This window comes from Parambassis ranga, chromosome 12 (genome assembly GCF_900634625.1).
Source record: "Parambassis ranga chromosome 12, fParRan2.1, whole genome shotgun sequence".
Taxonomy (NCBI): Eukaryota; Metazoa; Chordata; class Actinopteri; family Ambassidae; genus Parambassis; species Parambassis ranga.
The window spans coordinates 12,464,397-12,480,003 of record NC_041032.1 but is presented as its reverse complement, the minus strand read 5'-3'; the positions used below and the strand labels follow the sequence as shown (position 1 = coordinate 12,480,003).

Below are 15,607 nucleotides of genomic sequence, written 5' to 3'. Positions count from 1 at the left end.
GACAAAGTTACAAAACGTAAGAGCAATGAAGCAACACTCATCAGTAAATTTGCACTCTGGCACACCCCCACAAACTGTCTGAAATAGCAGGAAATTAGAGTGAAGGTGGGAGTGAGAAAGATGATACCACTGCAAAGATAACATGCAGACAGTCAAGATAATGGAAAAAGGCAATGTGTTAGTCAAAAAAAACAATTATGCTGCAAGTCAATTAAGTCCTCAAATGTGAGAATGTTCTGTGTTTCCCTGTCTTATCTGTCAGCAAATGGGATTTCAGGCTCAAAGGCAGACAAAACAAAGACGTCACCTGACGGATCAGTCAAAACAGACTCAAACTGTGTCACTGCGCTGGGTGATTTCCACCCAAGCTTTACATTAAAATGATCAGAAATGTGTGTGTTTGAGTTTCATCATTAGCAAGGAAAGAAATGATTGATTTTCTTAAGGAAAAAAAAATCAAGAAAATGATCAATAACTAAAGTGAAATCAGAATCAGAATCATCTGAGATTAAAGACGATACACTAACAGGTTCCTAACAGACAGACCTCATCTGGGAGGATGATGCAAAATGAAAAGAAGTGTTGTGACACCTCAAAAAGTGAGAGCCTTTAACTAACCCAGACAGATCACAAGCATCTGATGGATGAGATGCTCAGAGCCAGGCAGAAGCAGCTTGGTGCCATCCTGCTGGAGGCGCCCACAGGAGGCCACACATCTCAGCACCCTGCTGAAACCCAGCTGTAACAAGCAACAAAGTCATATCAACTGCTCACATCAGGTTCTCCACGTTTGTCTCCACCACCTCCCGCCTTTCCTGCCTCTGTCTCCTCAGGATGTGTGTGAACTCACAGGTGTCCAGCTGTGCCTCCTGCCAGAAGACTACAGCAAGTATTCTCATTCCAAAATCTTCCTTTTTGATGTGCATGTATGTAAGGGTGAATTCAAAACCTGCACATTGTCACCCCTCTGTGGCAGGACAGATCTGTGCCTGCTGGGCTGACCAATCAGCACCTGATTTGGGCTATAAAATAAACGGAGGAGCGCGTCCTGTCACTAAGCAGCTCTGTCAATATTGAGGAGTCAGGTGCAGACAAAATGCACCCGTGCGTAACGCATCCCCCCACGGTCCGATCGGAGGATGTGAACGCACGGTGCTGAGATACAAAAAGACAAGACAAACAGAAAGCACCAGGATGTCATTTCAGCCATAAATCTGAGGGGAACATATGACCCCATGCATCCGATTCTTGGATACATGTTTTGGTGTTTCTTATCATTGCGCGCACACTGGCTAAATCAGCAGTAATGGTGAAAACCACATTACAAACTCACGGTGTGTATGCAAGGAAAGTGTCACTTCTAGGCAGGAGAGTACCGTCTAGCCATTTTGGTCTCCCTCTTGTCCCAGACAAAAAAATGCCGCCGACCATCCTTAAAAAACAAGAGGACCTACCTGGTAATCTCGAAGCTGCAACCCTTCCGAAGGAGCAAGGCTCTCTTCCGCATGATCCCTTTGTCTCTGCCGAGGTATACATTTTTATCTGAATTCATGGGTGCTGGACGAGCAGGTAGGCTCTGGGGAAACAGCAGCGCTTTCTTTGAGAAGGGGAAAGAAAGTCCAGAATCGAGCAGTGGACTGCGAAGAGGAGGCGGAATTGTGGGGGAAAAACTGGCCGGAAAATCAGAGAAAGGGAATCCTTTGACGCTCGGTTCACCTTCGCAGAGGAAGGAAAGTGAGCATGCAGAGTTTCCCCTCCCCAGGCTGGACAAACGACGCTGTGCTGAAGCTTTCAGAGGAGCATGTTGTCGGAGGATGGTGGTGGTGGAGGTGGTGGTGGTACGTCCATGTGGGGTTAATGGAGCAGGCTGTAGCGGGGCTGCTGCTGCTGCTGCTGCACCCTGAGCGGACTGCGCTCAGGAGATCCGGTGTTCCTCAACTGTGGAGCTCACAGTGCTCCTGCAGCTTCAGCCCGACACTGAGTGGCTACCCGGCGATGACTTCATGAGAGAGAGAGAGAGAGAGAGAGAGAGAGAGAGAGATGGTTAGTTTAGAGCTCTTAATGAAGGTAATTTGTGCGTAAAAGGGAAGATAAACAGAGAACTGAAGGCCAAGCCTACAATGTGCTGCTGTTCTATCTATATAAAAAACAATGACCCATCCAAAAATAACATCATTTATTTTATTTTCATTTATTTACTTCTTGGTTTCTTTGGGTCATGACAACAAAACACATTCAAACACACAAAAAGAGCACATTTAAAGAGTTTAGTGGTCAAATTTTCACCCCCAATAAAACCTTAAAGGGCTCTGCCAGTTCTTTCTGCTACATCCCTCAGCTGCAAGTGCACCCAGCTGGGCTGGACTATGGAGTAGTTGATTAGCTCTACAAATATAATGGTGTAGGCGAGGATGTATGCGTCTTGGATGTGCTTCATTAGGGTGGGATGTTAAAGGGTGATTCATAGAACACTGAAAGACACTGTGGGCCAGTTCAGAAGAAACACATTTACATAATCAAAGAAGAAGAAGAGGAAGAAATAAACGAACTGCACTTCCTTCAATGGCCACTTGGCCGAGTGAGTCAAACCCCAACACACCATCATGTTTACAGACAGCATGAGGATGGATGGACGGTTAGATGCACGATATGCTGTTAGATTCAATAATCACTTTAGGAGGAGGAAAGGTACGACAGCAGTAGTTTCTGCTTTGATTAGGAAATAGCTTCTATGTTTCACCTTTTGCATCCTGTAGAAGGTAAAGCTGATTACTCCCACATATGTATGAACACACACACTCTCTCTCTCGCTCTCTTCCTCTGTCTCATGTGAGCCCACTGTTTAGATGAGGAATTCTCTCAACATGACTCACAGCTGCATGTTTGTGTGATTGGAAGGACTTCAGTTTTGTTGCTCAAACCTTCTGACTCACTGTGGTTCTGCTGCAGCGGATCAACCTGCACGGTTAGGGACGTCTTTAAATAGCTGCCCTCTCTTATCAAACTCATTGCGTATGAGCAGCACGGCAGCAATGAATTAAGACTTACAGTGTTTGTTTCTGAGGTTTGTGGTGATTCCGCAGACTTGTTGAACGTCCTTTGATGCATTTGTAATCATAGCGGATTTATGTGAGGCAGTAATGTGACGTGAGTGTGGTTCTCTTCTGTATTTACAGAACAGGCATAGAGGACTCTGCGAGGCCTTATAAGTCTGTGACCTGCGGCAGGACTTAATGAAAATCTAAACATATCCCAGCCTTTTGAAAATCCTGTGCTGCTCTCAACTGTGGAGAGGAATAATAAAAAGCTACTTATAGAATTTAGATTTGTTTGCTTTCACAAACTAAATTGCCAGCTGTTGACTGCAGACTTCATTTAAATTCCTGAAGCTTCAGCAGTATCTTTCCTTTTAGTGGTTTTCTTTGATGATAATTATTGATTCTGTCACAAACTGCTTTTAGACAGGTAGTGTGTGCTTTGTTCTTATCAAAATCCATGAGGACATAACATGAACAGGAGCATCCACAGACATGTTCTTCTTACAGTTGCATATTTTACTGAAAACAGTTATTAATTGTACTCAAAAACAACACCCAAAACAAAGTGCTAAAGGACACAAAAAGACACTCCTAATAACAACAACACCATTCACTGTCAACCCTGTTGTGATTAATAGGAAATGAAAGCATTCTGGAAGTGTTTGAGAGATTTGTGTGGCTGTTGAGAGGAAGTTTAATGAAATGTGACAGTGTTAACAATCTTTGTGATTCCAAGTTCCATGTGCTTGTTTTGATCTGCAGTGGAGTGACGTGCAGAACAACAGTCTGCTCCTCTGTTTTATGGCTTTAAGTCTTTTTCCTGATAATCACGGCCAGGTGTCATGTCTAACATGCATGAGTCATGGCGGGCGTTGCCAGCCCTCCTGCTCCGAATGTGCCACAGTCTCCTTAACCCCTCAACAGAACAGCAACAGGAACTTCTAGATGTCCATGTTAAGGTCATTTCGCCAATGCAGAAGCAGAGTGGAATTCTGTGTGCAGCCTCCATTAGTCAAGAAGTGACAGGACAGGCAGGACAGAAGGCAAAACACTTAAAGAAGGAAGCCATGAGCTCTGAGAGAGGCTTGGGTGATGGACTGGGGGAGTGGAGAGGAGATGGCAATAAAATTTGGGATAAGGAGTCGCTGTGACCTATAAATTTTAGGAGCTGTGCAGGCAGTAAAGGGTCTGTACAACCAAACATTGGACCATCAAAGCTAAGCTAACCTTCCCTGGCTTCAGAGAGGTTTGCACAGGTTTTAATCTTCTCATCAAAGTCCAGAAAATAAACAAACATGACAAAAAAAGACATGACACCTTGCAGGCTGAGTATTCAGTCAGAGGTTCTGCTTGTGTGCCATGAAGTAAGTTTCTAAAGTCAAAAGAAGTAATTGCATGTGACCGATCCCTTCTAACAGTGTTAGGGGGGAGAAAAGTACAACCTGGCAGCATGAATATGGATGCTCGTCCATATCTCTTCACCAGCTGACTGTAAATGGACTGATTCATCAGTGTCTTGCTGACCTGTGCAATAAAGAAAGCACAAGGAGGAGAGGGGAGAGGGGGGAGGAGAGAGAAGAGAGGCCACAACATGTTGCCAGAGCACAGCTGAGGTGAGTCTATCAATGACACTGGGTCTGATGCCAGCAGAAAACAGCATCCTGAATCTAAAATACAATGTTTAGCAGGATGATGCCAACGTTGGCACATCTCTCTGGGTCACAATTTTATTTTTTTTTTAAGGGGTGAAGGAGGTGGAGGCTGGCAAAGAGGGCACAAGTGTCAGCAGGCTTTCATCCCCCGAGGAGGCTCAACAAGCAGCCGAATAGAGACGAGGCCGACGAAAAAAATCCCCTGCAGAGACCAGAGAGAGGCACTGAGTCATACTTAAATGATTTCATCATTTTCTGAGCGGTGAAAGGAAGGGGTGTGACTCTGATTGAAATGTCTTTGACTTGAAGCTGTGACCCCTAATTTCAGCCAAAGAACGGCATTCCTTTCATCAAAATGACTGAATGAAGGGGAAAAAAAGATTCAAAAAATAAAAAAAAGACACAAACTGCAAGGCAGGGTGCAAAGCAAACTGTGAAAATACAAGTAAGTAAAGAAACACTGGAGATTAAGGTGCACCGGTATCATGTGTACAAAAGAAAATACTGATATTTGGGAAGGAAATCCACAGCAGGCTCTCAGCGTTAGCAACTACCAAAATAAAAGGGAAGCAAACACGACAGTCAGCAACTAAAACAAAGCATTGTTCTCAACAACAGTGAATACTGTACTTTTGTATTTGGCCAGAAACAAAACATACATGCTTGTGCTGATCCAGTCTTAAGGAGGGAGTCCTAGGAGTCCACCATTTTTTACAGCTCGATTAGAAATTTAACAAAAACATCTTACCACCATTGAAATGTTAAAAGCTTGCTGTCCCCTGTAATATGATAATCCTCCTCTTTCAGCCCTAATCTTTATTCAAATCAATTCATAGATGGCTCTTAGCTAAAAATCAGCTGTCAGTGTGTGTGTGTGTGTGTGTTTGTGTGTGTTTGTGTGTGTAGCTGTGTGTGAACAGGTGCGGGGGTTTCACTGGGGTTGACGGTGTTCATTCAGACTGACGAGAACGCCTTCAAGGGCATTTGTTTGGTGTGTTAAAGGACAAGCTTATATTTACTTTCTTGTTTCCCAGTGCTCAGACATGCACGCACACACACACTCCTGCCTACTGTAAAGCTGAGTCAAAGGACTACCAAACTGAAAATATAATCACAGGGGAAACTGATTTAGAGGAAGAGGCACGAAGTGCTGGATGCATTCATCAGTAGCAAGCCTCAGCTGATTGTGTGTAATATTGGTTCAAACTCAAAGCAATCTGTCAGCCGGGCGTGATGATGTGTCTGAATACTGATGTCCTGCAGTAATTTGCTCTCGAATCGCTGTCGAAACAAACATGAAAGTATTGTATTGTGTATTTGTGACCTCCTGTGAGCAGTCTGGATGTTTCCACTGATCCTCCGGCTGTCTACAGGGTGTGTTTAACCGCTGTAACACACAAACAGCCATCAGCCTTTTGTCAAAACGTGCTAAACCCTATATGAGATTTAGAATAATCCTGTCATGTAAATGATTCTATAAATCCTGCCTATTGTAACGTCCACATGCATCCATCCCGGTGGTTACTCGAGAGAACATAATGTTTCTGTTTACAAACACAATTATTCAGAATGACTGGCTGTCAGTCACACTCTGCATTTTGATTGTCATGCTTGTGTCTTGTCAGCCTGTAAGTGCTTTAGGTTTCATTTGTTTTACCCTGAGTGCTACTTTGTTTTGATGCTAATCCACAAACCACTTTGCTACTCCTCTGCCATCCTATTACAGAGAGGCTGCAAAAAGAGTATATGCAATATTTCTATTTTGCTCTAAATGTCAGATGCTGCTGAGAGAGGAACCAAATGCAGACAACATAAGACAAAATGTCCATCTTAATGTGAGATTTAATAAGCCGTAAATAGTCCAAAAAGAACGCAAAGAATGACAAGAGTCCAAGTACACATGGGTAACGAGGCAGAGGTGGGCGGGGCAAGTAGTCACAAAGGCGGAAAACACAGGAGGATGTAAAACACACAGAGAAACACTGCTATCAAAATAAAACAGAGAATATACTAAACGGGTGCCGGCTCATGGCCTGTCTGCTTACCCCAGCTCCACATCCACTGAGTGGCAAAACATCTTGTTGAGTGGAGTGTTGAGGCCCTGAAAAATATCAAAACAAAACTCCATAAAATGCTGTTGTGACTGTACAAATGGATGCAGCAAGAAATATATGATATCGTTTTAAAGACCGTCAAACATTATAGATTTCACAGAAACAACTGGATTCCAGCAGCTGAAACGTCAGTCCGACATGACGATACTTTGGTTAAATATTTGATTGAATGCTCTATTGACAACGTGTCTGTTAAATATTGGAAATAAATGAATACTCATTACGAGTAACATTGTGTTTGTTTCAGAAAAAAAAGAGCAGTGATCCCAAACACCCCGACTATGTGCCATCTTTATTTAGCTTCAGGCTTAGTTATGCCTTCAGGCTTTGCTTTGTGTGTTTTGAGGATCACTGCCGAGTACAGCAACCTTTACTTTAATCACCTGTTTTACTCCCATTGTCACAGTTCTCCCTTCTCTATTTAAGACTTAACAGGAGTTCAGGCTCACTATGATGCTGCCAATGATTGTCAGAGCCTCCCATGAGGACTTTAATTGGCTCCTCAGAAACCTGTGTCACGTATGGTGTAGCCACTCCAAGGTTAGCAGTGCTATGAGGAGAAAGGGCTCCAGGAAGGAGGCTAGTCAATCTTTAAAGGGATTCAGATGCTAGACCCTTCTTCTGCTTCATGTTTACATTGAAGCATCACAGTCAGGACTGCTCTGGTAAATTAGGTGCAGGTGTTCATGCCTCTTGTGTCTACTTGAGTGTCAGTGGAAGCCTGAACCCTCCCTTTAGCTGCACGATGGACAATGGGACACAGCAATTACAGCTTGGTGGTCTTAATGACGGTGTGTGTGTGGACAGTGTTTTGCACATGGTGATGTAACATTTTGTAAGGCTCAAGATGATGTGTGTTCTGGTTGAAATTATTGAATATAAATGGTGTTTATTAATAGAATTAAGAAGGAAATGAAGGTCTATAGACAACTGAACCCATGCAGATCCTGACTAAACTCAGGTTTCTGTGTACCTTGGCGCCATCCATCAAGCTTATCGCTATGAACTATACACTCAGACACACACACACACACACACACACACACACACACACACACACCTGGTTCCTGTCAGTCTGCCAGTAACACTTTCCCACTCTCAGCTCATCGCAGTCAGGGTCACCAAGAGTGGCGGTGTTGAGCGGGCAGATGGTGCCGCCACTCAATCACTTCCCCTCCAGCAGCTTTGATAAGAGAGAACCTAGATAAAGACCAACACTTGGATTAGTGCTTCCCAGCAGCTGTATCTAAAGTACAGTTGTAAGAGGAAGTAAAACCAAAAGATGACAGACTAAAACAACAGATACAAAAATTGAGATAATATGCACAGTTTTTGTTCATGTGACCCAGCCATAGATAATAAATCCTCAGCATTCATCCGAGCAGTATTCCACTGGCAAGAGCCACCGAAACAGGCTTTCTGCCACGTCCATGTTGTTACTGATGGCGGTCGTCCAGCTCTCCCAGGCGTCTGTAGACCTGGCTGAGGGGGAATGTCTGTCAACTTGCCACCAGCTCCTTTACCCAATTCCTTCCCCGTGCCTCCTTCATCGCCTCTTAGGACACTGGTAGCTCCGATAAGACGAGCCTTCATATGGCCTTGGATATGAAGCTGATATCTGGTTTCAACAAAGACAGGATGACGCATGCTGGCGGTTTTAGCTGCCTCCCAAAGATGACCAGGTCCCGTGCCAAGGAAAGTCAGTTGAATGTTGTTGTCTTGGTTGTAACTTGGGTGTTTTGGGTTGCCTTAAGCCAGATCAAGAGTCACACATGACAAGCACCCAGTTCATTGACAGTACCTTAAAACACAGCCCTATTGTTAGATTAGATCATTTTTTCATACAGCGTATAGGCAAAGAAGACAAAGGCTTCATTCATTTCAGTGTTTGAGGAGGGATGACCCTGGTTGAGTCTCTCATTAACATACATTTAATTTTCCTTCATTATATGAAGAGCAGACTTCAAAATTAAAATGCTAAATGGGGCGTGGGGGAGGGGGGGTGGTGGTAGAAGGGATTCAAGGCTGAGAATAGGTTTGACAAAGAACACTTAATCAGTGCGAGTGGAGAGTAACATGACATCAATGAAAGGAGAATCAAATCTCTTTTCGTTTAAATCACACACCTGTATCTCTGTGTGCAGACAGACAGGGAAAGCCCTCCAGCGATGGTACATCCTCACCCAGGTGACTGACAGCTCTAGTAATTGGGAAATCCCTGCATGAAGTGACTGCACCTGCTCACCACAAACACAGATCGCATTCTGTGAATAAGATATGTCTAAATGCCAAAATAAATTGATTTAGTTCATGTTAAAACCCTAAATGGTCAGAGTGACATTTAAGAGAAAGGATATGGTTATTACATGGATTCATGAGACAATCTTAATCCAATATCTGAGAGCCATCGTGACACGGAGACATCATGAATAACTGACATCTGTTCCTCTGATCCTCCCACGGCCCCAGGAAGCCATCAGCAGCCAGAGAGGGCTGGAGAGAAGGGCAGTGGCTGATTTGCATAGCTGCCGCTTAAATGACTCGTTATAAAGATGACAGTAATAATGTAGTCCAATGAAACCCTGCATTGTGAGAGCAGGGTCTCGCCCCTCATGTAAGCAGCCATCAGAGAGAAGGAAGAGAAGAAAAATATTGATGTAAGTGAAGGAAAAAACCTGACACATGGCAGCATTCATTCGTTCAGTTAGTCATGCATGTTTGCATCAGAGGGATTTCTCTATTTTGCAGTTCACAGAGCAAGTGTTCAAAAAGACGGTCTGCTTTTTCTTCTGCTGCTTCTCTTGTGAGGCTGATAGATTTCTAGTGCGAGTTATGAAATCCGGGGATGTCTTAGTTGTCCATCCATCCATTTTCTACTGCTTATCCGGGACCAGGTCGCAGGGGCAGCAGTCTATACACCCAGACTTCCCTCTCACCGGACACTTCTTCCAGCTCTTCCGGGGGAATCCAGAGGCGTTCCCAGGCCAGCCGAGAGACATAGTCTCTCCACCGCGTCCTGGGTCTTCCCCGGGGTCTCCCCTTGCAGTGGGACATACCCGGAATACCTCCCCAGGGAGGCATCCAGGAGGCATCCAAAATAGATGCCTGAGCCACCTCGGGTGACCGAGCTTCTCACCCCATCTCTAAGGGAACGCCCAGCCACCCTTTGAAGAAAGCTCATTTCGGCCGCTTGTATTTGCAGTCTCATTGGTCATTACCCAGAGCTCATTTGTCTTTGTTGTCAAAGTCTGAACTAAAGAGTATTGGGAATATGTCCAGAGGCACCATTTGCCAGGGGGCAACCACTGGGGGCCCCATGCCAGGTAAGGGCCAAGAAATTTAAAAACTACAGCAGTAGTGTACACATTTTCCAATAACAGCAGGATAGCAACACCCGATTCTGCTCACCCACACCCTTGCAAGAGTGTTTCAAGTCATGACGAGAAGAAAGAAGCTGCACCAAGATCTCTATTTAGAATCATACATGAGGACATCACTATTGTCAACCACCGTAGGCTTGCAAATGTTTTAAAAAGAGTTCTTGCTAGGGGTTGATTGGTCAACGTGTGGCTGTGAATGTGAGTCTTCACACAGGAAGAAGGAAGCTGGGTGGAAGCCGCCACTTGTGTGGCTCCTATCAACGCTGCAGGCTCGTCCTCTCCTTCAACATCACAAGCTGACAATCAAATCTGTCCCTAGCATCGACATCCCAGTGTGACGCCGCCGCTCTTTGTTATCTTGCAGCTCATTAACATAACTGAAGATATAACTTTGCCCTTGAACAGAAGGATGCATGTTCACACACACATGTATATATAGTACAAAACAACACCCAACACACAGAAACGAACTCATCCATTCTTACGACACAACCTCAACACACACACACATTTCTTTTTATTTCAATTCAGATAATGAGGAGGAGGAGGAGGAAGAGGCGAGAAAATTCTCTTGTGGATACCTTTTGTGCGACAGTCAGATGCAAGAGATCCAGAGAGATACAACAATAAATGAAATGTCAAGAGACCAACAACAGGGTTTTCATCCATTATCCTTTCATCACAGGCGGCTCCTCCTGCTGTCAAATGAATTGCTTGTCAGAGTGCGTGCTTGTGGTGTGTCCAGTGTCTTATTGATTTATCTCTGTTATTTACTAACACATAGCTTTGAGGATAATGGCGCCTTTTGTTTCTGCAGATTAAATTTCTCTTCATAAACTTCCATTAATGCCAGTTTTCTATTTCAGCCTCGCTCCCAGAAACATGCGATGCGGAGGTGGCGAGCATCTGTTATTTACACAGTGACCAAGACTCTGGTGGTATACTTTAATCATATGAAGGCTACGCACATCGACAATAACTACACTTCTTTCTGAGTTGTTTACATCAAGCCATACTTTCCTATAATTTGCCACAGCACAGAGGAACATAACTGCTGCTAAATTTGCTTCGAGGCGTTTACTCTCAAAGTGAAGCACTGTGGAATCGATGCTTTGTTCTAGTGTCTCATGACCTGCATGCTGTGAAAATTGTACCAACCTCTACAGAATCCTCCACCATTTTTTTCTTCAGTGTAAACACTACTATTTAAATGGCTTGAAATATTGAGTCCTAATGTCCTAAAGAATTTCAAATGATGATACTAGGAATAGTTTTGGTCTCTCTTGATAAGTTCCCTTTTTTATAGGGTAGGCAGGCCCTGAATTAAGAGCATACTCCCTCACCTCTGCCCGTCTTTTACCTCTGTGTCAGGGTTTGTGGTGTGGGAGGACAGCAGGCAGTTTAAAAGGCAATAATAAGTCTTTTATTCTAGGCCAGGAGGGCAAAAACAAAGGGTTCAAAACTACAAAGAACACTTGCATGGTAAAAGATGTGGCACGGCAAAAAAAACAAGAATTAGACTAGATCGAAAACCAGGCAGAAAGCAAAAGGAGATCAAAATGCAAAGCACGGCATGAAACCTGGACAACGCGGCTGAAGCATGGCTTGGCAAGGCTCAAAGGCAGGAACAAACCCCCATGAGAGACAAGACAAACTGGCACCCGGGGTAGGGAAGACACAGACTAAATTCATGTGGACCAGGGAAGAGAACGAGACACAGCTGACACACATGAGGGAGGAGCAGGTAATCACACAAGGCGGGAAACCACAGGAAGTAAAGCACAAGACAAAACACGAGGAGGACAGGACTATCAAAGTAAAACAGGAAGCACAAGACAAGGCAAGACAAGACCACAAGGACAACAAGATACAAAATACAAGAAACAAAACAGAGAACAAAACAATAACTGAACACGGGATTAACAAAAATTAAAAAAAATACACAGGGTCATGACACCGTGCCTTTGGACTTTAGGCAGACTGTGACGCTGCCAACATAGCGACAGTTGAATCCTCTCACAGAGACACAAACTGGCAGGGGGACCTTGTTCATAGTTCTGCTTTTAAAGGGACTGTAACCTGAGAGCATCAGAGGATCCATAGGTTCAGACAGTCCAGCTGGGCTAGATTTCCCTTGAGGGTCTTTTCAGCACAGTTTTGACAAGGTAAGTTCTAAAGAAAAGAAAAATGATAAAATAAACTGTAAAGGCACAAGGTGTTCATGTCATGCGTAACTGTTAGAGCTCGTTAGCGCTGCAAAAAAAGCCTCAGATAAAAAGTAGTTTTCCTTCTGAACTGACACTTCATATCCTGACATTTGCCTGTTCTGCAGCTAAAGCTACATTTCTGTCAGCGGACTGAAATAGCTCTGTGAGTTGATGAGAGTGAACAGATTAAGTCTTCATGTTCAGCCTTTCAGGTTACATCGGCTTTCGTCAAATAGAGCGCAATCTAACAGAGAAGTCCCAGGTGGGGAAATGCAAACAGGTGTGCCTGCTGGAGATGCTTTGACAGTAAGAAAAAGATGTTCAGAGACGCCAGGCTAAGCGATAGGGGAAAGAGATAAGGAGGAGGTTTCAAGAGTAAGGGTGGAGAAATGAAATGATTCACTGCAGATAAGAGCTATAGCACAAGGACGACCTGAGACAGAGATACAGTTTTTATAAATGAGAATGACTCTCTGCAAGGTCAGGGACAGGCCAGAGTCAAAGCACGGTCGTCTGTTTGGAGGGCAGAAAAACACAGCTGCAGTAACAACACTGACGCTCAAGCTATACTTGAGGCAACCCCCATGAAAAAATGATCTGCTGCTGTGGAGTTCCATGTGGCTGCTGCCTGGCAACATGATCAACTTACTACAATAACACAGCCACCCCGTCCTATGAAAAAATTAAATGAAAAGACATAAATCAGTCAGAAATAGATAAATCAATGCTGCTCGGTTTAGGCCTGTGCTTGTGGCATTGTGTGTGTACCTTGTGTGTGTTTATGTGCTTGTGCACACACACCCCCTACTTTCTGACAAGCATGAGATTGAGTGCCGCAAATGAGACGGGATGTTTTTCCGTTATGTGTCTCTCCTGAGAGCGGTACACATGCTGCCTCAGCATCACTCCCGTCACTTTGTCACTATGGCGTGAATAATCAGATTAATCTCCATAAGGGAGGAATTCTTCTTCTTCTTCTTAAAAAAACTAGTGACTAGTGGTAAATCTGTTTTTTTTTTTTTACAATACATCATGTGTTCTGCAAAAACACTGAATGTTTGTAGCGTGACGGAGCCACTTCTCAGTTGTTTTACAGTATAAATGGAACAGCAGAGAAGTCATTGATCTTGTGTTACTGTTCGAAAGAAGGACACAGGAGGAGGGGTTTAAAGGGAAGAACAAAGCCATCGACATGGCAGCAGCCCTTGTGCAGTTAATTATATTGTATCCACAGATACAGTAGTGTTTTATTGTATGGCCAGAATTATGTATAACTATGAGGGTGAAGGAAAGCTAGAAAGCTGAAGTTGCAGCATGTCCCATTCTGTTGGTGTATTTCTCTTCAAAAGATGTTCCCCTTGTGCTGCCATCAAATCCCAGCTCCCCTCGTGATGTGATGAAACAAACTGAGTGTGAAAACGTATCAGATTTGGAGAAGCAGCCGAGTGAGCTTATACTGACTGCTCTGTGTCACCAATATTATTACTGTCACACACACACACACACACACACACAGAGGAGGGACACAGAGCGGCAGGTTTGAGGGAGGAAAACGGTGACTCTGACTTCTGTGTAGTGGAGTTTAAACTTACCTTTAAACATGTCGATCCACAGCCTCGTCAAGATTGTTCAGTGTTGGGTGTCTGGAAGGAGAATGTGATTTATTTTGAAAATAAGTATTCAGTAGTGATAAAACAATCTAACATCATCTAACAGTCCACATTAAAAACTGTATGGAAATACATTTTCAAATATAGAAACAGAAGTGTTTATCCTGCTGACAGATGATTTAAAAAGAAAACAACACATTAAAGATATTTTAAAGTAAGTTACAGAACTAATAAGTGTGTTGGCCTTGTTAAATCCAGTGTTTTGTTAACCCTGTCTGTCCACCCACACCTCTTCCAACAGTCACTGAATTTCAACAGAAATATATTGTATGAAACAAAATAATTCTCAACTTCTCTGTGTTAAGTACCAGTTAGAGCCGCTGTTTTCCACAGCTTATGACTGATGCTGCCTTCATTTGGACTAATTACTGTAGTCAGCAACTCAAGATTTCACTCTCTTGGAAATAAAAATAACTATTTGTGAGGAACAAAAACAATCTGTCATATTTGTTTTGTTTTTATTAGCAGAAACAACTGTTGTTTTTTTTTGGAAAGCTAAAGTTAGTTAATATTTTCCCTATGACCTCTAATGGGTTTGCAATAACACCTAATCAACTATTAGCAATAAATATGCAATATTTAAAAAAATCTCTCTGGATTTCTTGCATCTAAAAAACATGTAGTGTTTTTAGAGGGATATGTTCAGAAAAAGCTGGCTAAGCTAATGAAGGGCAAGTTAGCAAGTGCATGTGAAGCATTTTTATCAACATACGATTGCTCCTTGTAGGAAACGGTGAGTCATTCCGTCCCTCTGTCCGTGTGTGTGAGGGCTGACTGAAGCATTCTGTCCAGATTGCAGATTACAAGCAAGGTCACACACTCGCAGATAAACAAGACACATCTCAATTCATTGCAAGAAAACACACATACTGACTTACAGATGCAGCTGTGGCTGATAGCAAAGTCTTCATATCTGCTGTTTTGGAGTCTGAACTCCTATGAAAAAGGAGCAGGAGTGGTCACATTTGTGCTGAGGGAGGGCAGCTAATAGAAAGTTAATGGAAATGGTGGAAGGCATGCTGAAAATGTCTGGCCCCTCAAGGCAATAAGGGGATATATGAAAAACTGAGTGAGTTATTTGAAGAAATGTCAGCTATTTACAGGTCACATACAGTCTGATGTGAGGCGGATATTAGTTTCCTGTCATTGTATACATTTAAAGTGCAATGTGTATATTAATTCAAGCGACATCACCTCTTTGAGGGAGGTAGAAATACCCTGTGAACTCCACATGGACTTGTTTATCATTCAGAAATTTGCAGAGAAAAACATCACTCTCCCCTATAGCTTCAATATTAGTTGTTCAGCCGTTCGGAGACACTATAAATGCAAATGTCATCATCCGAAACAACACATAAGCTGATTGATTTCCACACTATGAAGACGGATGAACAACCCAAAAAACATCACCTCTATCCACGACTGTCCTGTTTTATCTTTTTTTTTTTTGGTTCCTACTGAAAAAAATGCAGCAGGCTTCCGAGCCGAGTTCTTCCCCCGTGCCTGTGATCAGCAGCCTCCCACACAGAGCTTTGATCAGCAGCAG

The 15,607-nt window shown here is 43.4% G+C and overlaps 1 protein-coding gene across 4 annotated transcripts in view; it reads right to left on the bottom strand.

The window, feature by feature from the left end:
* Window positions 1-1,995, bottom strand: part of garnl3 (GTPase activating Rap/RanGAP domain like 3) — a 53,530-nt gene extending 51,535 nt beyond the window's left edge. For all 4 annotated transcript variants that reach the window (XM_028417836.1, XM_028417840.1, XM_028417837.1 and 1 more), the window contains exon 1: window positions 1,455-1,995. In XM_028417836.1, the coding sequence (XP_028273637.1) occupies window positions 1,455-1,552 (98 nt within the window). In that variant the 5' untranslated portion in view covers window positions 1,553-1,995. The remainder of the gene's footprint in view (window positions 1-1,454) is intronic.
* Between the last annotated feature and the right edge of the window lie 13,612 nt (window positions 1,996-15,607).